Source organism: Chiloscyllium plagiosum, unplaced genomic scaffold (genome assembly GCF_037043375.1).
Source record: "Chiloscyllium plagiosum isolate Xiang-an unplaced genomic scaffold, Cpla_swu_hap1 HiC_scaffold_1, whole genome shotgun sequence".
Lineage (NCBI taxonomy): Eukaryota > Metazoa > Chordata > Chondrichthyes > Orectolobiformes > Hemiscylliidae > Chiloscyllium > Chiloscyllium plagiosum.
Window position 1 is genome coordinate 12,289,401 of NW_028270139.1, and position 26,693 is coordinate 12,316,093.

At 40.2% G+C, this 26,693-nt stretch overlaps 2 protein-coding genes across 8 annotated transcripts in view; one reads left to right on the top strand and one right to left on the bottom strand.

Moving 5' to 3' along the window:
• Window positions 1-252: 252 nt before the first annotated feature.
• LOC122554181 (neuropeptide Y receptor type 5-like) lies at window positions 253-23,800 on the bottom strand. 2 transcript variants are annotated; one of them, XM_087976794.1, is made up of 2 exons: window positions 23,684-23,800; window positions 253-4,599 (listed from the first exon to the last, which is right to left on the bottom strand). In XM_087976794.1, exon 2 carries the CDS (start codon window positions 3,952-3,954, stop codon window positions 2,602-2,604), a length of 1,353 nt encoding a protein of 450 aa, XP_087832920.1. In that variant the 5' UTR covers window positions 3,955-4,599; window positions 23,684-23,800; the 3' UTR covers window positions 253-2,601. The 2 variants fall into 2 exon arrangements, with proteins under 2 accessions (XP_087832920.1, XP_087832900.1); XM_087976774.1 differs by lacking the exon at window positions 23,684-23,800 and adding an exon at window positions 23,099-23,358.
• LOC122554187 (neuropeptide Y receptor type 1) overlaps window positions 22,824-26,693 on the top strand; it is a 50,822-nt gene continuing 46,952 nt past the window's right edge. For 3 of the 6 annotated variants that reach the window (XM_043698832.2, XM_043698849.2, XM_043698870.2), the window contains exon 1: window positions 24,021-24,213. The gene's annotated coding sequence lies outside the window, so the exon portion shown is untranslated. Of the gene's footprint in view, window positions 23,083-24,020; window positions 24,214-24,293; window positions 25,358-26,693 lie in introns of those variants that run through there. The other 3 variants (XM_087976867.1, XM_043698856.2, XM_087976900.1) reach the window with 3 other exon arrangements.

The following is a 26,693-nucleotide window of genomic DNA, read 5'->3' on the forward strand; positions in this document are numbered from 1 at the left end:
CTCCCTGCATCCATTCCTGATAAAGGGCTTTTGCCCGAAACGTCGATTTTCCTGCTCCTCGGATGATGCCTGACCTGCTGTGCTTTTCCAGCACCACTCTAATGTAGACTCTGAGTTGTTTTGTGTCAAGTCTTTTGTGTCTTGATTGGCATGTAGAGTTAGCTCTGCCTTCTCCGCACTTCACTGTTTGCATAATTCATGAAATGCTATCCATAAAAACAACGTAATGCAAAAAGACTAGAAACAGAAGTCACCGGTTATTTTCAGTTTATTCACATAATACCATGAAGAAAAAGTTGCAGAGTTTAGAGATTTACATTATACTGTTCTTCATCGAATGACAGTGTGCACAGTATTCTAAAAAAAGAAAATTTTCAAGTGTGAAGGCTCTGCTTTTCAAAGCTGGCAATTTGATTCATTTCAGTAATGAACCTGATTCTTGCTTGTGAGTTATTCTCTTTGAAGTGTTTGTCTTTTTTCACGCTTAACATGATGCAGTGGACACTCAGGAATACGGTCAGTACATCAGACTAGAACATAATAAAAATTAACAATGCCTGGAAGGTCTAAGTGATAAATCAACAAGAATGTGTATTACTTAGTTATTTCTGACATTATTTGTTCTTATTATTTCCTCTAAATAAAAAGCAGCCAGCAATTTCATTCTCTTTCCATGTATCAATCTACTGTCTACCAGAGAATGTTGAATTCACCATTAACAATTCATGAAAGCTATGGAAACTAAAGAGGTTAAACCGTGAATTCCTACTTATTAAATCTAGTACACCTAAGTTTCAGTTGCATCTTTAATATCTATAGAAACACAAAAGGACAGAATTCTGAATGCATCATTCTGTTGTAATTTTGTTGAATGTTTTCAGACTGCAGTAACTGTATATTTATTGTAGCCTGCTCCAGTTCCATTTATTATTTTGAGCTATATAGTGTTTCACAATCAGAACTATACCATGTAGCAGTTTTGAATGAGAAAATTGCAATACTAACACTTCTTTAGATGAGTTGCCGAGGTCTTGCATCCCACTGCGACTGGTTTTAATAAGAATTATCTCTTCTGAATGGTTAATTAGACCCAACAGTCTGGAAAGTTACAGCTAGTCTTTTTAAAACAACAAGTGCAGCTACATAGTTATTGAAAATACATGATACTTTTACCAGAAAGTATTCTTTAGCCTTTCTAGGAATTTGACAGAAGTCATTTCTGATTATGTAACTTTGGTGAGATAAAAATTGCGCTGACAATTCATTTGCCTATTTTTATTTTTTTTTAAATATGTAAAAGAGAAACAGAAATCTATCACTTTTGTCTTTTGTCACACTGTATTACAGAGAAAGTGACAGTCAATATGATTTCAACACAACTTCAAACAACAATGTGGATTTCTGTAGAACATACACCAAATATTTCCCTGAATGAATGTTGATATCATACTCATTTTAAACGTTTAAATGCAAGTAACACACAGAAAATTTCAACAGTATATAAAACTATAGGTTAGGTGGATTAGTGATGGGGAAAATGCAGGGTTACAGAGAGAGGGTAGAGGGATGAGTCGAGGTGGGATGCTCTTCAGAGAGTCAGTGTGGACTTGTCGGGCCAAATGGCCTGTTTTCACACTGTAGGGATTCTATGGATTCGATGAAAACATCATTTAGCTTGTTTGTACAACATATATTTCAAGAAATTATTTCTACGGGGAATTTCAATTTATGTAAAAAAAATAGGAGCATGATTGAGACCATTGTATTTGATGGTGAATCGAGAAAAGGGAACGCATATGCACTACTGTCTAAAATAGTGGTTTCTCCTGAGGTTAGGACAGTATATTAAGAGTTGGGATATGGAATCTAGGTTGATCATTTATATCATTAATTCATCTTTGGCTCATACTGCACAAAATCAAATTATGCTTTTAAAAATATGTGTGATTAAAGGCTGGGCTTAAATAAAATTGGGACACTAATCTATTTCTAGTAGCCAATGAAATATAGTGTAAGTGAGGTTTACAAATACCCATGAGATTGAATCAATGGATAAAAATTCCACTCCTTTATCAATATATTTTAAGAACACAGCTAGGACCATAAATATTTTTATTAGTTACAAGTAACTAATTGCACAAAGTAATATAATCACTCAATTATTATTTCCTGTTCAATTTCACTATACTACAAAGCAGAAACATTTAATTATTTTCTATTCAGATCGAATAAAGTAAGGCAAGCAATGAGCTATTTTAACAACACTTTTAGAGCAGAACATCAGGGAACAGTTAGAATGACTTGGGAGCAGGTATGAATGAACTTAGTGATCAGATGTAAGCTGCACTATTGACTGATGAACATGTTCAGTGGGCTTTTTTTGTCTTGAGAGCGTGTGGTGCTGGAGAAGCACAGCAGGTCAGGCAGCATCCTGATGAAGGGCTTATGTCCAAAACGTCAATTCTCCTGCTCCTCGGATGCTGCCTGACCGGCTGTGCTTTTCCAGCACCACACTCTCGACTCTGATCTCCAGCATCTGCAGTCCTCACTTTCACCTTTTCTTTTGTCTGTGGTGCCAGACCTGATATTGGCCTCTTATTATTACAGCCAAAAGCATTTGACCAAGGATTGTAAACTGGATTTGATGCCATTGTTCAGGAATCCATACAACACAGGATTCAAGCAACAGGACAGCAAACCCAGCAGGTGACAGATGCAATACACCAGCTTGAAGTGCCTGTTAGAGATTAGGTTAGCATTGAAGTCAGTTACAAGGTGAAAAATATGCAGAGGCATCCAGCTTACAGTGAAAGCAACAATTACTATGGTCAGTTTGTAGAAAACAATGCGTGATCGTTTCCTCAACCTTGTGATGGATTTTGGTGTGACTGGAACATTCTGTGAATCTGCAAGCTCTTCAGATTCCATAGCTTTCACTTCAAAACATACAGGTACACCTGGTAGAAAGGAACTGGGTAATGGCTGTGTACTATCCGAACCATGGATTAGTAAGAGATCATTATGAGTCTTGTCATTATCTTGAACTTTAGCCATGACAGGCATGACACTAGCACACTTCTTGCTATATCTCTTCTTGTGTTTTCTCAGAAAGGAATAGTTCCATCCTTGCACCTTTGTCTGTTGTGCTTGCAACTGTTTTTTAGCTGGTTGATGTATGGTTAAATTTATCATTTCACTCTCTTCAGATCTTCCTTGTCTGCTTGGCACAGTAGCACTTATTTTTCTGCAAACACTAGCATGGCTGATTGTTAGACAAACTATTGGCAAAATATATTGGATGATTAACAAGGACAAGGTATAGGCAATTCTGTAAGAATCGGATGGCCATGACTCAATGCACAAGTATGTATTTTTTAAGGTATCCAAGTGAACAGTTTCACTTAGGTCTATGATTTTATGAAAGATAGGTAATGGTGAGCAAATAGTAAATCCAATAATCCACACAGTTCCCATTAGCAAATATCCAGTATTTATGGTAAAATGATTGGATAATGGATTGTTTATCATATGATACCTAACCATGGCAATTGACATTAGCATGAGTATAGAGACCATGACAGACACACACTGAACAAATGGCACTATATAACACATGATCTCCCCAAAGATCCACTGGTCTAAAAGAACATATGTCAGTGTAAATGGTGAACAGAACAGCAGAATTAAAATATCAGATAAGGCTAAATTTCCAATCAGAAAATTAATGATTGATTTCTGTTTTAGATTTTTACACAGTGCAATTACAACAAAGAAGTTGCCAAGAAGTCCTAGAATAGTAATAAGTGTGTAGACTCCAACCAGTAAATATTTTATATCATGAATACTTCCATTATAATCATCCCAAGAAGGGAGTCCCAGTCCATATGCCATAGTGTTGTTCCTATTATATAAAGTGACAGTGATATTACTTTCATTTTTGTCTTCAAAATCCATTTTGGGCGATTGGATTTACAAATATTGAGAAAAAAAATCTTGTGTTTATAAACATGAATCTAGTACATAATTAGGAAGAGTGTATTAAAATGTAAGGTATGAAAGATAACCTGAAAAATTGGAAATTAGGAAAGTTTTAAATTGTCGCGAGTCATGGAACTTGAACATCAATGGATAACAACACCACATATACTAAGTGATACCCAAGGCATGTGATTCCCATTTAATATTATACTACTGCAGTCTTTTCAATGGTAAAAATGCGCAGTGGGCATGCACAGTGAAATATTTCAGGTTCCCAATTAATATGAACAAAGTGTATAAGTTGCACTATTCAGTTACTTCCAATCTGCACCAACTAAGTAATTTAGTCTCAAAATATTAAAATAAAGCTCATCGAAAAGTTGACCAACTTGTTTGAAGTTGCAGTTTTTATATCGGTGATTATGCCTTCTGATTTGTGCAGTATTTTGGAATCTTCCAAGAAGTCGTGTGAAATGAAGTCATAAAATGACTTTGTTGTTCCATACCAGTGAGCACGACAGAGTGGCAGGGAATGTTGCTTTCTGTTGTCAATCTATGAGTCGTCAGGAAAAATAATTATTCCATGGACCATTCCAGTCTTGGTGTCTTTTTACAGCATTTCTAACACAAAATATAAGAAAACATAGAGTAATGTAACAATTCAAATTTAAAAAATCAGAGTAAAACCTGTTAAACTGTAAATATATACATATATAGATACATCTAATTGAAGTACCCTGCTGAAATCAGAACATGCCAATAGCAAAAGGTGGTCTGACAAAAGTAATACCAAGCAAGCAAGATTACCAATGAAAGAAACCAACTAATATTACAAAACACCCATCTGAAACACTGATGTACATCCCACCATTCTCATCCATTATCGAGCAACATTTGACTCTGCATGATAAAAAAGGGAATTGAACTTTCTCTATTCCCTAGAAATAATAATCCCCAGAAATATTTGATTCAGTTTAATTTCTTTTATAGGAAGCCAAAAGCCTATTGCATAGCCACACCTAACTATGTTTAAGAATTTGGGAACAAATAATTTTATTTTTGGAAGCCTGATGGGCACAGCAGGAGAAATTGGATTGTTTGCGAGAAAGAGCAGGGAGTTCTCACAAAATCAACATTACAATATAACTACAAAAATAGATTGATTGATCATGAACTGTATTATAGATGTAATATTGTGTACAAATTTGATGATGTGTTTGCTTGTATTGTCATTGTCGATATCCTGTAAAGTAATTCACATCATATGAATTTTGTTCATGCATTTCTGAGTTACTTAATGAGGTGGTACACAAAATTTGTTTTTTCTCTAACACTGGCTACGGTAGACTTTGTACAACAGAGTTGAACAGATTATTATTTCTGAATGTTTGGATCTTCTTTGTGTTGCTAGTGAAAACCCATGTTAATGCTGCAAGGCGTATTCACCAACAGCAGAAAGCAAAATATGACCATAATAATATTAATATTTAATTTTTAATTCCTTATTGCACAGCTGTGACAGCACCAATTTTACAGCAATTAAAGGTTACAGTACATATAGTTGCCTGAATTGCTCTGTGTTTATTGTGTGGTAATTAGCATTATATAGTTTGCATATTTTGTATGTTAATAATTTAGCTCTGATCCTTTATTGCATTTTTTATATCCAGCAAACATCTATCATCTGGATAATTTTGAGTTAATTTTAATTGGACTGAGCAAATTCTCTCATCAAAAGTGAGAGATGTGAAATCTAAATTTTTTAACAAGTCAAGCCAATGCTAAATGGGCAGCATGGTGGCTCAGTGGTTAGCACTGCTGCCTCACAGCACCAGGGACCCAGGTTCAATTCTAGCCTCGGGTGACTGTCGGTGTGGAGTTTGTACATTCTCCCCGTGTCTGTATGGGTTTCCTCCCACAGTCCAAAGATGTGCAGGTCAGGTGAATTAGCTGCACTGGGATGTGTAGGCTAGGTGCATTACTTAGGGGAATATGCCCGGGTGGGATAATCTATGTTGACATGTTGGGCCGAATGGCTTGTTTCCACAGTAGGGTTTCCAATAAAAGACTAATTTCCCTATTTGATTATAAGAAACTGTTTTGTTACTTTTACTTTTTTGTGTGTTATTCCTAACCAAATATTTTATCCGAATGTTCAATTGATTAACGTTTGGGAAAATAAAGTTTAGGAGAAACTCAAAGGTATTTTTTCACAGAAAATGCTTATTTTTGTTTGAATTCAAAGCCACAAAGCTTTTTAAATGAATGGAGTCACCCTGAAATTCAAATGGCTTCTGCTGCTCAGTGATATCACTGGGATAGCTTTGATTAAAAGGAGTCCCAAAATGAAAAACTGGTGGGAAATGTTAGAGATTAATTTTTAAAGATGTAACATATATAAATGCATTTTTACTTTTTGAGTGAAAAAAATGGTACCAGAATTGTGATCTGTGGTGATGATAACACAAAATATTCAAGGTCAGAAGTCACATGACACCAGGTTATAGTCCAACACATTTATTTGAAATCACCAGCTATCAAAGCGCTGCTCCTTTGTCAAGTGAAGTGAAGGGAAGCACACTGGCACAGAATTTATAGGCAGAGAGATCGAAAGAGAGTACAAATGGAGTTTTAACAGGGTGAATAACAAGTCTCTGCAGGTCTTCAGAAGTGTCAGATGGTTTGAGTAAGGTGTCAACTGCTGAATAGCAAGTGAAGGGATGACCTATGATTACATTACTTGAGACAGGGAGATAATTTAAAAAAAATTAAAAATAAAATGGTACTAGAGATAAACGAAATGTCTGGAATAACATGGTAGGTATGCTGAGAGTTGAACCAAAGTAACAAATAATCCAAAACTATATAAACTATTTAAGGTGGAACGATCAAAACAGGTTACCATGGTAATAATGTCAAATCAGGACAGTAAGGAAGATTTCACAAATAGAGAAGAGCATGATGGGATTACATGTGGCTAGACATGACCCAAGATCACAGTTGAGGCCATATTCATGGGTACAGAACTTGGCTATCAGTTTCTGCTCAGCGATTCTGCATTGTTGTGTGTCTTGAAGGCTGCCATGGAGGACACTTACCCAAAGATCTTGACCGTTGACATGTACCCCAACTGGGAGGGAACATTCCTGTCTGGTAATTGTTGCACAGTGTCCATTCATCTGTTGTAGCATCTGCATGGTCTTGCCAATGTACCATGCCTCAAGGGAATCCTTGCCTGCAGCATATGAGGCAGACATTTGTTGAGTAACATGAGTATGTGCTGTGTACATGTTGGTGGTGTTCCCATGTGGAGTGGTGTTATCCATGTTGATGATCTGAGATGTTCTGCAGAGGTTGCCGTGGCAGGGCTGAGTAGTGTTGTGATCGCTGTTGTCCTGAAGGCTGAGTAGTTAGCTGCGAATGATGGTCTGCTTAAAGATATTAACATTACATGGGAACACCATTCACCACGTACACGGCAGGTACTCATGTGACTCGACTAATGTTGTCTACCTCACATCCTTCATGCAAGAATGCCCCGAGGCATGGCATATTGGAGAGACCATGCAAACGCTGCGGCAACGGGTGAATGGACACGCACAACAATTGCCAAACAGAGATGTTCCCTCCCAGTCGAGAAACACTGCGGCTGTCAAGGCCATTCAGCCTACAATCGTTAGTAAGTGTTCTCCAAAGTGATACAACAATGCAGAAATGACCGAGCAGAAACTGAGAGCCAAATTTTGCACCAATGAAGATGGCTTCTACAGTGACCTTGGGTTCAATGTCATGATACATGTAACCCCACCATATTGTTCTGTATTTGTAAAATTTTCCTTACTGTCCTGTTTTGACACCATCACCCCGTTAACTTGTTATGATCTCTCCACCTTAATTAGTTTGGATGACTTGTTACTTTGGTTAGACCCTCAGCATGCGACTCTTATACCTATCATGTTATTCCAAACATTTGGTTTGCTCTAGCACCATCTTATTTTTAATATTTTGTAATTATCACACTGCATCATTTAATTGGTTCATAGGCCATCCCTTCACTTGCTATACAGCTGTTGATGCATAACTCATACCATCTGACACTTTTGATGAACTGCAGAGACTTGGTATTCAGCCTGTCAAAACTCCATTCATACTATCTTTTGATCTCTCTGCCTATAAATTCTGTACAAAGTTAAAAATCACACAACACCAGGTTATAGTCCAACAGGTTTAATTGGAAGCACACTAGCTTTCGGAGCGTCGCTCTGAAAGCTAGTGTGCTTCCAATTAAACCTGTTGGACTATAACCTGGTGTTGTGTGATTTTTAACTTTGTACACCCCAGTCCAACACCGGCATCTCCGAATCATATAAATTCTGTGCCAGTGTGCTTCCCTTCACTTCACCTGATGAAGGAGCAGCGCTCTGAAAGCTTGTGATTTCAAATAAATGTGTTGGACTATAACCTGGTGTCGTGTGACTTCTGACCTTGTCCACCCCAATCCAACACAGGCACCTCCACATCACAAAATATTCACTCCAGGCTTGCTTCCCCCTTTTAATGATTAACAACAAAAAAAAATGTTAACCTGTGATCTCATGTAGCTTAACCATAAATAACTAGCAATGGAGCAGGAGGGTTGGATGCACTATACAGTACAGATGCAGATGAAAGTGGTTACTATGTAAGATGGGTAGAGCAAAATGATCCAGCTCTCCAAGTCTGTTGTGATCGTGAAGAACTTTTAAACCAGGGAACAATCTAATGGTCCTCTTAGAAAATTTTCCAGGACCTCTATAAACAGCTAAATAAAGGCTAGGCAAGGACTTGAACAAAAACACTGCATGTATATTGCGCAATATTAGATTATCATTACAATATATCCTAACACATCACTTTTGTTGTTATTATCATGAGTTGTTTCCTGCTGATGTCTTTGTGCTATGCAGTGTCTGGGTCTAAAACTCTGGCTTAAGTTTTTGCCCTTCCACAGTGTACGCACACAGATGCAACGCAGGGTTAACTCTACATCTGAATTTCCTCTGATAAAAAACCTGACCATCACACTCCATTTTCACACGACAAAATTTGTCAGATCGGTGTTTCAATTTGTGAGGGACTTCAGGCTCAGAGCTACTTTCTAGATGCTGCTTCAGTGGCCAGTGTAGATGACTGAGATTTTGCATGCGAAAATAGAACTCTTGTCTTGCAAAATTAATGAATTACAAGAAGGTAATTGATTTTACAGGAGAGAAGCTGTCTTTGGAGCCTGTCATGTAAGAATTTGAAAGTGCTATCCAATTCATGCCCCATCCATGGTTTTTAAGCAATTTTTGACTTTTTCAACTATATATCCAATTCCCTTTTGAAAGTCACTATCGAATGTGCTTTAGTTTCAGGCACTGAATTTCAAAGCATAACAAACTGCTGTACAAAACAACTCCTCATCAATATCTGTTTGGTTCTTGCCAATTATGTTAATGCTATGTCTTCTGGTTTCTGATCTAGCTGCCAGTTGAAATAGTTTACTTACTCAGCAACTCTGGGTGTTCGACTCTTTTTTTTTCTGGAAGACTGACTTGAACTGCTCTAGGGTCTGGCTGAAAATCAAATCTGAATTTTCCGCTTATAATCTGAAATTGTTTTTGTGCAGATTATATTTTAATGGTGTCAATATAAAGGAAATCATCTACAAAACACTATACTTAAATCAAACTGCTTAATTTTACTGAAAACCTAATGTATACATGGGTTGTCTGGCAAGTGCACTATATTTTACTGGAGACCCTGGTCCTAAGTAGAATTGTCTGTGTGTTAACCCATCCCTTTTCACTCTGCTCAGTTTGAAATTCAATGATATGAAGTGCAGAAAATTTGTGCTTTATGACGGTCGACCATAGGATAAGTTATTGATAAGGTCTTAGTATTAGTTTATAGAATCCACTTATAAAGCATAGAATGTTTTCATTTGATTTGTGATCAGCGATCAGTTCAACATAGATATTTCTGCTAATGTGGGTACCCAGTTTGCTCCTGTTTGATGTTTTCTTTGGTTCCATAATGCAAGTCAAATCTGTGACATGATTGGCAGCTTGATTGGCAGGTTATAGGAAAATACTGTGTAAATATACTGTGCCCATTTTATTATATTGCAAAAAATATGATACAATAAATAGTTTGTTTTTTTAATAATGAAAAATACTTAAGGTCATAACTTCCTTACTAGCTGAATTAAGGGCCACATGTTTCATTATTATAATCTGTTTGTCAAACACAATTTAATATGTACAAGTTGTCTTTGGGAGTAGTGAAAAATACTGAATATCAACATTCACAAATGAGGAAAGAACTTGAACAAGCTTAAGTGATGAAGTGAAATATGCACTTCAATTGAAAGGAACCTGGAGATATGAGGTGTGACAAATTGAAAATTGACATTACATTATGAGCTAAATGGAAATGCATTTGTTCTTTCATTGCAGGAATAAGACCTTGTGTTGCTAGCCTGCTTTTAACTATTGTCTATTTCTGTCCCTGCTCCTGCTGAAACCCACATCTGTGTTTTTGGTCCCCAAACAAAACTAGGCCTTCCAATTCAATCTTGGTTACTCCTCATCTTCCACTCGTTATCCAACATTCTGCTGGCTCTATCCTAATTTGCGTTCAACCATCACTTTTGTGTCCACTGGCTGTCAATCTAACAGAGCCTTGATTACAAAATTCTCATATTGCTTTTCAAGCTCTTCCGTGTCCTTATTCCTCCCTTGCTATGGAACTTCCTTAAACCCTTATATTCCATAACCACCTGATGAAGGAGCAGCACTCCGAAAGCTAGTGCTTCTAATTAAACCTGTTGGACTATAACCTGGAGTTGCGTGATTTTTAACTTTGTGCACCCCAGTCCAACACTGGCATCTCCAAATCACTTAAACCCGACAACTCTCTGAGATCTTTGTGCTGCTTCATTTCCAGTTATTGCCCGTCCCTAATATTAATTGCCGCACTATTGGCCGCCAAGATTTCAGCAATCTTTGCTTTAGTCTTTGGAAGTTGCTCTCTAAACCTTTCCATTTTACTATCTTTCTGTCATCTTTTAATTCATTCTCTAAAACATACCTCTTCAATAACAATCCTAAGTTGATTGTCAGGATGATTTCTTGCACATTGCGGGTTTCAGGCTGTTGTTGTCCAATTGGTAGAATCACATCATGTCCTACATTACTCATGACTGTTTCAGGGAGAACATCTTCTTGACTTGACACCAATATTCTGTTATTGGCATTCACGACTTGTTTTGGACCAAGGTGAAACAGCCAGCTTCACCAGTTGCTTAAACGTTTGAAATATCTTTCCCCCAAGCAATCTGAGGTTCACTGGGCAATTTTCAGACCTTGGGGCCTTCTATGATTTTGTGCAATATCCAGGAAATTATATGATCAGGGTAGTGAATAACCTGCAGGATGGCTTTGATGAGCCTTATTTCAGCATTAGGTTTGCACATTGAGCAAATACTTATTTATGACGTTTCTGGTAAGGCATCATATTGTTGGAATCTCAATGCTTATACTGACCAACGAAGGTAGGTTTTTCTTAGACAAGTAGTAGATTTCTCAACAAGGATACCAAGGAAAAGGGAACTCACTTGACTGCTCCATTTCAAAACTCAATTTGAAAATAGGATGGAGTTTATTAAGACATATAATTATCACATGCAGTTGCAGATTGAAATACAGTAAACATATCACTAACATATCAGAAGTGTGAGGGGAACTGAAGTTACTTGTCATTCTTTTGGAAACATTTCTCATGGAACTCAACAAAGATATTCCTGAGCACTGGCCCGAGTGGGGATCTTATAGCAAAATTACCCATTTGAACAGGCATAAAACTGAACCCACAAATACTGTTTCAAACAATTATGGTTTTAGACCTTTATGATATAGTATTGCAGCTCAGATGCTTGTAGCTATTTTGAGCACTACTTTGGTGAATAGGTTAGTAAGGTCAAATGAGCAGTTTGAAGACAAAAAGAACATTTATAAACCCAGTGCCTGGTTCAACTCAACAAAACAGGTGACTGACATTTGTTGGTTCATTTCTTAGTCAGAGTCAACCTTTAAAATATAACAAAGCCTGACTGTTTAGTGTCAATCAGTATTAATAGATGTGTCTTTCATGACAATGCTTATACCAATCACAGTTCACTTGTCAACCAATCAGCACAGTCTATTCTAAGTTGTACAAATGTTGGTTTTCTCCTTGAATTTTTACTCTGTGAATTGTGAGTGCAAGATGAAAAGCTTTGAATAAATGTGTATTTTTTCAGCAAATCTCAAGTTCTGTATTTCCAAGTAACAACTAGCACAATTGTTGAATCAAGAAGCCTGAATTAATTTTAGCAATGGATTACACTAGTTCTTGTCAACAAATCAAAATAAGAATTATTAGAAGGACATTAACCTGGAAGAGTTGTCACTTTTTTCATTTATTCATTGAATGTGGGTATCACTGAGAATTTATTGCCTATCCCTACTTGCCCTGTAGTGGGCAGTGGTGAGTTGCCTTTTCGAATTGCTGCAGTCCTTGGGGTGAAGGGACACTCATAGAGACTCAAAACATATGCTCAGGAAAGGAGTTCTAGAATTCTGAACCAGCAACAAGGAGTTCCAAGACAGCATAATGTGCCACTTGGAGGGGAACCTGTAACTGATGGTGTTCTCATGCATCTTCTGTTATTTTCCAGTAAATGATGGAGGTTGCAGGTTTGGAAGGTGCACTCAGGAGAGCCTGAGTTGCTGCAGTACATCTTCTGGATGTGTCTAGTTGCGAAGGGAGTGAATTTTGAAGGTGATGATGGGTGAGATGCTAACCAAGCAGCTACCTAATCCTGGATGGTGTCAATTTTCTTGAGTGTTGCTATAGCTGTACCCATAAGGGCAAGTGAAGAGTATTTCACTCCTGATTTGTGTCATGTGTGTGATGGACAAGTTATGGGATGACAGGAGGTGAGTTATTCATTGCAGAATTCCGGCTACCATAACCATAGTATTTATATGGCTAGTCCAGTTCAATCTCTGGTCAATGACAACCCTGGGATGTTGATAATAAGTGATTCTGTGATGGAAACATTGTTGAATGCCAATTGGAGATAGTTACTTTCTCATTTATTGGAGGTGATCATTGTTTGATACTTATGCGGTGCAAACATCACTTAGCAATTATCAACCCAAGACTGGATATTTTCCAGGTCTCATTGCATATGGGTAAGGGCTGTTTCAGTATCTGAGGAGGCACATATGGTGCAGATTATTGTGCACTTATCAGCAAACATCCTCACTCTGACCTTGTGCTGGAGAAAGGTCATTGATAAAGCAGCTGAAGATGGTTGGGCCAAAGACATTACCCTGAGGAACGCCTGTAAGGATGTCGTGGAGCTGAGATGACAGGCCTCCACAATCACAACCATCACCATTCGCACCAGGTATGACTTCAACCATTGGAGAGTTTTTCTCTGATTCCCATTGACGAATGCTGAATACAGTGTTAAAGCTGCTGCAGAAATATTGAATTCATGACTTTTCTTTCAGCCAGTAAATGTCAATAGATTCCTTTGAACTGCTGCAGAAGTCCATAACAAGTGTTGTCATGCAGCAGCCAAACAGTTCTGTAATGGTATATCAATAGAAATTGGTGTCATTTCTAACAATGCGCTGTCTTTCTGCAGATCAAATGATTTCTTCTACTTTCAATTATTGTAAGTTTATTTCCTCTTGAAATACTCAAATGTTGCAGATATAAACATTAATTTTACTCTAAAGTACTGTGCTGGGGTAATTTGCACTTTCTGTACAGGTGAATGCATTACAATGAATAAACATGTGGAATAATGCAACTGAGTCACTTGTTAAACTGTTAAGCATATACATATGAGCCTACATTTGCAATGGTTGACCAGTTTCCAGCACCAATAAAAACAGAAGTTACTGGAGAAACTCAGTAGGTCTGGCAGCATCTGGGAGCAAACAAAGTTAACATTTTGGGTCCCGTGACCCTTTATCAGAACTGATTGCAGCAAGGAAAAGATTGGTATCTATGCTGAAGGTGAGGTGAGGGGAGTGAGGAGAAGTAAATGATAGATGGAGATGGCATCCAAAGAGTGAGAACAGCAGTTGGTCAGACAAAGTATTGGTTAATGGTCAGCCTAGGGAAATCAATAACTGCTAATAGGGTTCATTGGTAGCTTTGAGGAGAAAGTGAGGTCTGCAGATGCTGGAGATCAGAGCTGAAAATGTGTTGCTGGAAAGGCGCAGCAGGTCAGGCAGCATCCAGGGAACAGGAGAGGATTCCTGAAGAAGGGCTTATGCCCGAAACGTCGATTCTCCTGTTCCCTGGATGCTGCCTGACCTGCTGCGCTTTTCCAGCAACACATTTTCAGCTTCATTGGTAGCTGACAATGAGCTGTTTCCAGTTGCTGCCCATGTAATGACAAGACCTGAAGTGTGGTGCTTGGGGTAAGGACATGGGAGGAGGTGCTCAGGCCCTAAATTTACTGATTTCGATACTAACCTCTAAAGGCTACAAGGTCCCAGAGTGGAAAATGAGATACTGTTCTTCCAATCCCGTAAATCTCAGCCCAAGCTGGAAGAACAGCATCTTCCTTTTCCATTTCGGGACCATTCGGCCTTCTGGACTCAATATCAAGTTCAAAAATTAGCAGTTATTGATTCTCCCAAACTGACCACTACCCATTCCTTTCTCTGCTCAACGCTAGGAGAAAGTGAGGACTGCAGATGCTGGAGATCAGAGTCGGGAATGTGGTGCTGGAAAAGCACAGCAGGTCAGGCAGCATCCGAGGAGCAGGAGAATCAACATTTTGGGCATAAGCCCTTCCTGATGCCTGATACATCAATTCTCCTCCTCCTTGGATGCTGCCTGACCTGCTTTGCTTTTCCAGCACCACACTCTCGTCTCTGCTCAACTGTTGTTCTTTTTAAAAACTGAAAGAACTGCAGATGCTATAAATCGGAAACAAAACCAGAAATTGTTGGAAAAATCAGCCTGTCAGGCAGCATCTGTGGGGAGAGATCAGAGTTAACGCTTTGGTTTGAGTGACCCTTCTTGATAACTGATTCTGTTCTGAGGAAAGGTTACTTGACCCAAAACATTAACTCTGCTGTTCTCTTTCTCTGGGCTCTATCTCAACAGATCATTCACTCTTCCCCCTCCCTCATGCCACCTTCAGCATACACAGAGGAACCTCGATTATCCGGCGTTCAATTATCCGAACTTTGGATTATCCGAACACGAAGGCAAGGTCCCGATGCTTGGCTAAACTATGCTATTTGGCATTCGATTATCCAAACATTTGATTATCCAAACATTCGATTATCCAAACATTCGGTTATCCGAACAAAATATTCCCCGACGTGTCATTCAGCTTTCACTATAATCACACCTGAAGATGGGTCACTAGATCCAAATATATTAACTCTGGTTTCTCTCACTGATGCTGCCAGACCTGATGAGTTTCTCCAACAATTTCTGTTTTTGTTTCTGATTTCCAGCTTCGTTGTTTTTATTTTGGACCAGTTCCCTGTGTTCTGTCGGTGTGCCTCAGATAATGTGTGAGAATATCTTTTTAAATTTGCTTCCTTAACTGCAGATAGTCTGTATTTTTAAGCATTAATGCTGACAATGTGACTTGAATGCCACTATGGGCCATTTCCTGTATGTGCAACACTATCCCATCACTGGAACCTCCAGTTTTCCACATTTAACTTGCTACTTCTTACAAGTTTGTAGGCTTCTCCACCTTGCCTGCATGTTAGTTTGTGTTTGTTTCTTGTTACCCTTCACATTGATTCATTTCTTCCAATCCTAGCTAGAATGAATGAAACTAGAGTGATGTTGTCTTTTACATTGCAAGATTAGAAATTAAGAAAACCTGTTTCACTTACTTCAATAAGTAAATAACAAGGTAAAGAAGCATTATCAGCAGGATCAACATACTAACGTAATGTAAAGATGGCAGTATTAGTCCCTGTTTTTTGATGCTGATGTAGAAAAATACTGTTCTTCATTGCACAAAACAAATTAACCTTCTTTATTAATTACAAACATACAGGTATTTGGAAAGGCAAGGACTGATTAGGGATAGTCAACATGGCTTTGTGTGTGGGAAATCATGTCTCACGAACTTGACTGGGTTTTTTGAAGAAGTAACAAAGAGGATTGAGGAGACCAGAATGGTAGATGTGATCGATATGGACTTCAGTAAAGGTGTTCAACAAGGTTCCTCATGGTAGACTAGTTAGCAAGGTTAGATCTCACGGAATAAAGGGAGAAGTATCCATTTGGATACAGAATTGGCTCAAAGGTAGAAGACGGAGGGTGGTGGTGGAGGGTTGTTTTTCATATTGGAGGCCTGTGACCAGTGGAGTGCCACAAGGATCGGTGCTGGGTCCTCTACTTTTTGTCATTTACATAAATGATTTGGATGCGAGCATAAGGGGTACAATTAGTAAGTTTGCAGATGACACCAAAATTGGAGGTGTAGTGAACAGCGAAGAGGGTTACCTCAGATTACAACAGGATCTTGACCAGATGGGCCAATGGGCTGAGAAGTGGTAGATGGAGTTTAATTTAGATAAATGTGAGGTGCTGCATTTTGGGAAAGCAAATCTTAGCAGGACTTATACACTTAATGGTAAGGTCCTAGGGAGTGTTGCTGAACAAAGAGACCTTGGAATGCAGGTTCATAGCTTCTTAAAAGTGGAGTCGCAGGTAGATAGGATAGTGAAGAGGGTGTTCATATAGATCACATCTACTGCTCTGCCCTCATCAATCCTCTTTGTTACTTCTTTAAAAAAACTCAATCAAGTTTGTGAGACATGATTTCCCATGCACAAAGCCATGTTGATTATCCCTAATCAGTCCTTGCCTTTCCAAATACATGTACATCCTGTCCCTCAGGATTCCCTCCAACAACTTGCCCGCCACTGACGTCAGGCTCACAGGTCTATAGTTCTCTGGCTTGTCCTTACTGCCCTTCTTAAACAGTGGCACAACATTTGCCAACCTCCAGTCTTCCGGCACCTCACCTGTGACTATCGATGATATAAATATCTCAGCAAGAGGTCCAGCAATCACTTCTCCACCTTCCGACGGAGTTCTCGGGTACACCTGATCAGGTCCTGGGGATTTATCCTCCTCTGTAATCTGGAGATTTTGCTAGATGTCACCATCTATTTCCCTACTGCCTATATCTTCCATATCCTTTTCCACAGTAAATACTGATGCAAAATATTCATTTAGTATGTCCCCCATTTTCTGCGGCTCCACACAAAGGCCGCCTTGCTGATCTTTGAGGGGCACTATTCTCTCCCTAGTTACCCTTTTGTCCTTAATGTATTTGTAAAAACCCTTTGGATTCTCCTCAATTCTATTTGCCAAAGCTATCTCATGTCCTCTTTTTGCCCTCCTGATTTCCCTCTTAAGTATACTCCTACTTCCTTTATACTCTTCTAAGGATTCACTCGATCTATCCTGTCTATACCTTACATATGCTGCCTTCTTTTTCTTAACCAAACCCTCAATTTCTTTAGTCATCCAGCATTCCCTATACCTACCAGCCTTTCCTCTCACCCTGACAGAAATATACTTTTTCTGGATTCTCGTTATCTCATTTCTAAGGCTTCCCATTTTCCAGCCATCCCTTTACCTGCGAACATCTGCTTCCAATCAACTTTTGAAAGTTCTTGCCTAATACCATAAAAATTGACCTTTCTACAATTTAGAACGTCAACTTTTAGATCTGGTCTATCCTTTTCCATCACTATTTTAAATCTAATAGAATTATGGTTGCTGGCCCCAAAGTGCTGCCCCAGTGACACCTCAGTCACCTGCCCTGCCTTATTACCTAAAAATAGGTCAAGTTTTGCACCTTCTGATTTCCTTTAACCCTATCTGCTAAAGCTATCTCATGTCCTCTTTTTGCCCTCCTGATTTCCCTCTTAAGTATACTCCTACTTCCTTTATACTCTTCTAAGGATTCACTCGATCTATCCTGTCTATACCTTACATATGCTGCCTTCTTTTTCTTAACCAAACCCTCAATTTCTTTAGTCATCCAGCATTCCCTATACCTACCAGCCTTTCCTCTCACCCTGACAGAAATATACTTTTTCTGGATTCTCGTTATCTCATTTCTAAGGCTTCCCATTTTCCAGCCATCCCTTTACCTGCGAACATCTGCTTCCAATGAACTTTTGAAAGTTCTTGCCTAATACCATAAAAATTGACCTTTCTACAATTTAGAACGTCAACTTTTAGATCTGGTCTATCCTTTTCCATCACTATTTTAAATCTAATAGAATTATGGTTGCTGGCCCCAAAGTGCTGCCCCAGTGACACCTCAGTCACCTGCCCTGCCTTATTTCCTAAAAATAGGTCAAGTTTTGCACCTTCTGATTTCCTTTAACCCTATCTGCTAAAGCTATCTCATGTCCCCTTTTTGCCCTCCTGATTTCTCTCTTAAGTATACTTCCACTACCTTTATATTCTTCTCAGGATTCCTATGCCATCTATACCCGACATAAACCTCCTTTTTCTTGACCAAAGCCTCAATTCTAGCCTTGGGCAACAGTCTGTGTGCACATTCTCCCAGTGTCTGTGTGGGTTTCTTTTGCGAGCTCCAGTTTCCTCCCACAGTCCAAAGATGTGCAGGTTAGATGAATTGGCCATGCTAAGTTGCCCGTAGTGTTCAGGGATGTGTAGGTTAGGTGCATTCGTCAGGGGAAATGTAGAGTAATAGAGTAGGGGAATGGGTCTGTGTGGGTTACTCTTTGGAGGGTTGGTGTGGACGTTTTGGGCCAAATAGCAGGTTTCCACACTGTAGGGATTCTGTGATTCTATGTATACACAGTATGCCTGATCCAATTCAACAAAATAGAGTGACTGCCGTTCATAGGTTTATCTCTCAGGAGAATAACATAATAAATCTGAGTCAACTTGCCTGATTAAAATTTAAACAAAGCCTGTTTGTTAAATTTCAATCAGCATTAATAATGCATTCTCCATGAAAATGCCTCTATCAATGAGAGTACTTGCCAACCAATTAATCTTATCTACTCATGCAGTATCATTGTTGATTTTTCCTTTGATTTGGTACTCTTGTGAATTGTCCTGATGAGTGCAAGGTGAAATCTATTGAGGAAATATGCCTTTTCTCAGTGACATTTTTTTTGGTATGACCAAAAGATACTCTGTTTTATTATTCAATCAACTATTACAAAGAGATTGCATAAATTTTTCTTTTTTGTTTCTTTATGAATTTTCTTCTTTTAGTCTCTCTGTTGTAGAAGTTAATTCTTTGGGTGAGTATAATACAAATGGAACTAGATTGGGTTGGGATACCTGCTTGGCATGGACAAGTTGGACTGAAAGGTCTGTTTCCATGCTGTATATCTCTATGACTCTCTGACGTGGATAATAGTGTCCAGTTGGGCTTCACTCAGAGTCATAGAGATGTGCAGCATGAAAGAAACCCTTAAGTCCAACTTGTCCATGCTGACCAGATATCCTAAATTAATCGAGTCCCATTTGCCAGCACTTGGCTTACATCCCTCTAAACCCTTCGTATTCACATACCCATCCAAATGCTTTTTAAATGTTGTAATTGTACCAGCCTCCACCACTTCCTGTGGCAGCTCATTCCATACACGTACCACCCTGTGTGTGAAAAAGTTGCCTCTTAGGTCTCTTTTAAATCTCTCCCCTCTCACCATAAACCTATACCCTCTAGTTCTGGACTCCACCACCCCAGGGAAAAGATACAAAGCCTTGTTAGGGAGTGATGCCACTCAGGTGAATCAATCACAAGTAGATGTCATAGCACAACTAGATCTCTTTCTTCTTTATACTTTACACAAGTGTGCTTCAAGAAGTCATGGGTAACAATCAAGCAGAAAGACATTGATTGTTCTTTCCTTACCCCTGGCCTTGAAAGCAATTGTTGCTTTACTACTGCTTCCCATGTGTGAGTTGTTCATTTTGGTAAAAACAATGACTGCAGATGCTGGAAACCAGAGTCGAGATTAGAGTGGTGCTGGAAAAGCACAGCAGTTCAGGCAGCATCCGAGGAGCAGTAAAATCGACATTGCAGGCAAAAAACTCTAATCTAGACTCTGGTTTCCAGCATCTGCAGTCATCGTTTTTACCTAGTTGATTTTAACCCTACTGCGAATCCTCTTGCAAGGATGCCTGCCTTGAAGAAGTTTTCCTCCTCTCTCTACAAGAATCTCAGGGAGTCCCTCTCCCACTGCAACTCCCAGGTCATTTCCTCTGCCCTGAAGCTCTTCAACCATGTCCTGAAACAAACTCGCTACCACAGCCACATTTGCTTCCTCAGCGCCTGCCTCCGTAACCAACTCATCCCACACAGAATTCGGACCACCTTTAAACCAGCAAAGTTCGGAACTGAACAGGACAAACAGTACAGACTACAGATTCAAAAACACCAGCAATGGTTTTCCTTCAAGATCCTCCATCTACGCTCGCAGCAATGCACTGGCACCTAACCTCTCTACAGTCAGCCCTGCCTCAGCTGAGGGCCACACTCTCTCAGAATTGCAAAGGGCCCCTCCTTTACTATATTCTCAGGAGAATTCATACTCTCAACAAACAGTATTCCAACTCCATCTCAAACATCAAAAACTGTAAGTACAACAAACTTTTATCTACCCACCTCCATAACCAGCACTCCTCGAACATTCCAGTAGATTCCCCCGGCCTCTGGAACTGCTCGGACGCCATTAGCCATGCGGTTCGTGCAGCCACCATCCCCACGCTGATTGATGATGTCACTTCTGCCCCCATCATGGCCGCTCCCACAGCCACTTCCGCCCCTCACAATTCCTCATGCAATGAAGGGCTTTTGCCCGAAACGTCCTCAGATGTTGCCTGAACTGCTGTGCTTTTCCAGCACCACTCTAATCTCTTGTTCATTTTGGGTAAAACTTTCACTCTCTCTGTCATGCATAATTCAGCTCTTCAAGGGACAAACTCTCAAAGCCCATGGACAAGTCTGAATTATGACAAGAAAGAATGAAATGCATTCTTTGTAACTCACACATAATATGTGACAATCAGTAATTTGAAATAAGAATTCAGGAACCATAAGACATAAACTTTAAATAATATTTGAGGTATTATTTATTTCAGGAGTTGCTCTCTCACATTCAGTCTCCCTCCACAAATTCTCTCTTACTGTCTCAATATCTAAATCTCTCTCTTTCACTCTCACAACGTTGCAGTTCAAATCTTATTTTGTCAATTGTCTGTTATGGCAAATTTTGCTTCCAGACTCTCTGTTCATTTGACTGCAGCATTTTTGTTGCAATAATATTTAATAGCTGAAACGCTTGGTAAAGAAACACAAACGGCTATCAAAAGATTTGCAATTGATGCTGAAAAAAAGATCTCGATCAAAATTGCTTTGGTTGACAAACATAATTTGGAGCAACAAAAAGGGAGAATGCTGGAGAAACTCAGCAGGTCTGGCAGCGTCTGTGGACAGAGAAACAGAGTTAAAGTTTTGAGTCCAGTATGACTCTTCTTCAGCCTCTTTCAGACTCTTCTTCAGAATTTAAAGTAGATTAGTCTGCCCTTCAACTGTTAGCAAGTCACTAATAACAAAGCAAGCCCTGGTATGTTTTCAATTTGGTGTCGTGAGTGCGGTGCTGGAAAAGCAGGTCAGGCAGCACCCGAGGAGCAGGAGAATTGATGTTTCAGGCAAGAGCCTTTCATCAGAAATATTTTGAATTTAGTCTGCCTACTTCAAAGGTTATTGCAAAGAGAATAGTGGTGCATTTTTCATAGATGAGATAAAGAACCAAGTGATTTTAGCAATCATTTTGCTCATTTTTGTTTCATTGTTTCCCTTAGTCTTAATTCTCCCCTTCTGTTATTCCCTGCCTGAAAGGATGTACAGGCAATCAGTGCCAATGTACCTCTAGAGATGCCCATCAGGATATGAATGACAATACCTCCAGGCAATTCCTATCAATTTTCTGTCTTCTTCTAGAATAGGATAGAAGCAATTCATTTAAACAGAATATATTCTTCCTGACAGCTGGGCTGACGCTGGGGACTTACATGAGAGGAACCCTGGGATCCATACACTTCCTAAAGGGAATACAGTCAGAATATTTACAAGGGAATGCATTTTCAAATCGATTTTGGTTATTCAGTGAGGTCAGAGAACCAATTATTTTGTAACCTGTTCATTCAAAACAAATCTACCGTTTGCAATATTTAACCAAATCACTTGGTGTTTTGAGGTTGCAAGATAGATAATATGAAAGAAAGATATTTGGTTTTATCTTTTGATTTATTTATTTCCCTTGTGTATTTGTCTGTATTGTGTAATGTTTTGTCGCTATGCTAACCTCGGGCACCGGTCACATTCACCGTGCACCGTTTCTGTTGGCAGAATGTCAATATCAACTTATAATTTCAACCAAATTGGGTAATTATGTGCGCTTTCTTCAAAAAAAAACTTTTTTTGTAAGGATACACAACATAGACAAATATGGCAACAAAGCATTTGTTTATATTTTCCTGTGAACATTCAGATTTGCAGTCAAACCAGGGCAGGTGGCCAACTATATCAGGCAGTGCTTTATTTTATCCCCCCCCCCCCCCCCCCCCCCCCCACACCCCCGAACTCATCATTATCCACCCCTCCATGTTAAAACAGACGAATGATCGCAGACAATTTGCTCCCGTGCTTTTCTGACAACTGTGAAAATCTGCTGCGCTCCGGGAATAGTCTGATCATTTGCTTAAATGTCAACAGAAAATGAAAGATGTCAATCCCAACGCGCTGTGCAATTTCCCAGTTACTGTGCCCGTCTTTACTGTGGCTGTGCAGTGAGGTGGACGGGGAAACCATCCATGCCAGGGGGACAGGATCGACACCAAGTCAGTGAAACAGTGGAAGTTAGTATAGTCCCAAATGAGAGGACAAGCGGCGCTGGAGAAATGTCTGCTTCACCCACACATGCCAAGTCTCAGAGATCACTTCGTGCATTGGTTACAAAACCCAAAGTAAGAGTTGAATTACCTGCGGTGGGAAGTGGGGCGGTCAGCGGCTCCTTGTCTTTATCGCCATTTCCCTGCCGATGCGAGGCAGCGTGGTCTCACTCTGACCCTGGTGAATCTGTTACATTTCCTGGAGGTTCTCAGCTTCAGACTGGAAACTTGGGAATCTGACTTAGTCCCTGCCTCTCGGTGGGGTGGGGGACGTCCTTGGCTCTCGGCTTCAGCTCTTGACACGGTCTTCATTTATTGTGTTTTCTTTCCCCACCCCACCCCCCACACACACCCTGTCCCCCTTCCGACTTATTTCACTCGGACTCATATTTCTCAGCCCTCGCCTTCCATTGGGAGTCCCGCCCACCTCCTGTTTTGTAATGTCTCCACAAACTCTGCAGTAGCAAAACCTCTCCCACCCCCCTCCCTCCCTCCCTCCCTCCCTCCGCCTTACTTATCCCACAGCCCTCGAGGAACGAGCGGGAGGCTGGTGGTGGTCCGCACCCCAGAGGTTACTGCAGTTTACCCTGGACTATCGCGGAGCATTCCCGCCAATTGGCTTTGCTTTAGCAAGACCCTATTGGATGTGAGGGGGAGATGGAGCAACACAACGCACCGTGAGACGATGTCACACATCATTACACTCAGCTTGTGATGTGCCCGTTGGGTGGTAGCGTCTTCTGAAGCTTCACTTTTGACAACAGCGAATCTCATCCGCCCGAGTCCACTGGGGAGTGAATTTGCCAAGTGGCATCAGAGCGTTTTCCTGCAGGCACCTCCAGGGGCAAGGAACACACACTGGGCTCCTCAGCAGCAGGCAGTCAGTAGTGAGGGAGTCAGCCCATGCCTCCCGCCCTTGGGGGGGGGGCACTGGGGAATTGGTTTTGTCATCAGCACTTGTTTGTTTTTATCCCCCCCAGTTTGACACGGTTCCTTTGCTTTTGCAATGTCGGCAACCCGGACAGTCCCCAGTCCTCTCTTCAACCCCCTCCCCAACCCTGACACTGTGATTTTTTGTCAGAAGCTGTAACTGCCAAGGTCCCGCCCCCCGCGGTAAGAAATAAGGAGCAACTCGCGCTGAATTATTTAAGAACAGTGTGCAACAGCAAAGACCACGTTCAGCTCTCTCTCTCTCTCTCTTGTGTCGTAAGTGGGTTTTATCTCTTTTTATCCCCCTTCAAACTCGGCTTTCTGGTATTGCTCGGCTATTAAAGAGAACCATATTAGAGAAGCAATAACAAGGGCTGGCTGTGTAGGAGAGGGAATAACTCAATATCAGTAATAAACAGTAAAACTGGCGATTGAGCCACATCAATCCATAACAGGGTCTGGTCACCCCAAAATGGAATTCCAACACATCCGGAATGTTAACTTCCAAGTCTTTTTGGTTGCAGTTTTTCCGTTCAGGAATGGGATATCAGAGTCTCGCCTCAGAGTGTGCTACCAGCCGAGTGTGCGTGAAAGCGGTCACTTGGTTGGAAGCAACTTCTTGACCTTTCCGCCTTTGCCATCGTGAGAAACATTGGTGTAACGTTTCCCATTCTGTGAGACACGGGCACCCATATTAGAGGGGACGGCTGGAATGTGGTGTCCATCGTTTCAGGAGAAATATGTCTTTAGAGTATATCTTTGAAGTGTGCGTTAGTCCTCATGTATGTCAACCCCGTTATTAAGTTTGCTTGAAGTTCTCTTGAGATGAAATGAAAATTAGAGCAATCCCTTCCTCAACGGGATCATTGAAGAGATGTCGTGTTTTTACAAGTTGCTTAGGATTGCACAGTTTCAAACCCCTGTTCTGAGTGAGGGTCACCGGACCCGAAACATTAACTTTGATTTCTCTGCACAGATGTTGCCAGACCTGCTGAGCTTTCTTCCGGCAACTTCTGTTTTGGTTTAACCAGCCTCCTGTGTTTTGGTTTCATGGTCTTCTGCTCCACTAATGGAATGGAAAGTGAATGTTCCCTCTGAATTGTAGCCTCAGGCGTCCATCCCAGGATTTCAGCAGCGCTCAGTTGGCTATTGGCGCCCAGTGGTTCACACTGTGATGCTGTTCCCCTCAGCAACCTCTCTAGTTGAAGAGAGAGAGAGAGAAAACAATTTGGGAAAGATGTAAGTGAGAGTGAAAGGTAAGAGCTCCGAGCTGGAAGAAGGGGAGAAAATGAGTCAGGGCGAGTGAGAAAGCAGGAGGACTGAGCGCCAAGAGATGCGATACCGCTCAGGAGGAAGACCAGGAGGAGAAGCTGGGACTGAGCTTAAAGGCGAAAGAACCAGAGGGGAAGAAATCAAACAGGTAAACGGCGTGTACACCTTTGTGTTGGAGAGATAGAGATCAACGGGAATAAGATCGAATGATCACAAGAGTTGGGTGCGATAATGGATAGGGGCAACTTAACAAAATCTGGAGCTTTCTCAGTCAGCCTGACATTGTTAGGGAATGATACTGCAACTACCCATTTCCGTGGTCACTCAATGAATGTGCTAATGACAGCGTTTCGCTTCTGTGTATATGCTTCATGAGCTGGCGTTCTGTCTGCTTCAAACTAACGTGGAGATTTAATTAGTAAGAATCAAAACTAAACTAAATCAATCTGAAGCAATAAATCTGGAAACTGGGAATTTAATGAACAGCAAGAGATTTGGCCAACCTTTAAAATAATGCGCTTGACATCTTCCTGTCTCTACATTTTTTCTATTTTTAGAAAAGCTGTTTAAATATTCAACACCCCCACATTGTTGGGGATTGTAAATTCCTAATTACATCAGGTCCCAATTCTCAATAAATATAAAATGATGTGCAATCAAAAGCACCCCGAGGGTTCAAATTAGAACATAATTCTCTGCAAATGTATTTTAATGTTGACTCCCTATCCTGGTGATTAGCTGCTCCCTCCCAAGTGCTGTTGATTTTCTGTTCTCATTGTGCTGCTCAGCAAACTGTGCTCCCTCTGCCTTCTCCTTTCCCTCAGTTTGATCATTTTCCTTCCTTACCATTCACAACCCATTACAAGCTTCTATTATTTGTGATCCTCACCTGCTTCTCAATTTCAGAATCACTTCTTGACACCACCACCCCACCCCCATTACCAATTCTTGGTTAAATTCTAATATGTACTTTTTCATTTAAAAAAATAGTTGGATTCTTGGAACCACCACCACACTCCTGTCTCTCACAAGTCTTCAGTAATACGTTTGATGTATAAATACAGTAAGAACTGTGTGCTGAAGAGCTGTGCAACTAATCCTTACTATACCATCCAAGGCAAAGCAGCCTGCTTAATTAGAAACGGATACATCACCTTCAATATATACTCCCTTCATCACTGCACACAGTGGAAACAATGAACCACTGCAGTAACTCAACAAGGTTCTTTCAACAGCACTTTCCAAAACTCATAACCTTCACCGACTAGAAGGATAAGGGCAACAGGGAATACCACATTCTTCAAGATGACCTCCAAGTCACACACTACCTGATGGAACTATGTCAACATCTCTTCGCTTTGGTTGGGCCAAAATCTTGGAATTCCCTTCCTTACAGAACTGTGTGTGCACCCACCTCATATTCCTCCATAGTATTCAAGAATTACCACTTGCCCGAAGAAAATTAAGGATGGTCAAAAAATGTT

Coding starts and splice junctions, on each gene's coding strand:
- LOC122554181 (XM_087976794.1), bottom strand. CDS start 3,954: ATGGATTTTGAAGACAAAAATGAAAGTAATATCACTGTCACTTTATAT.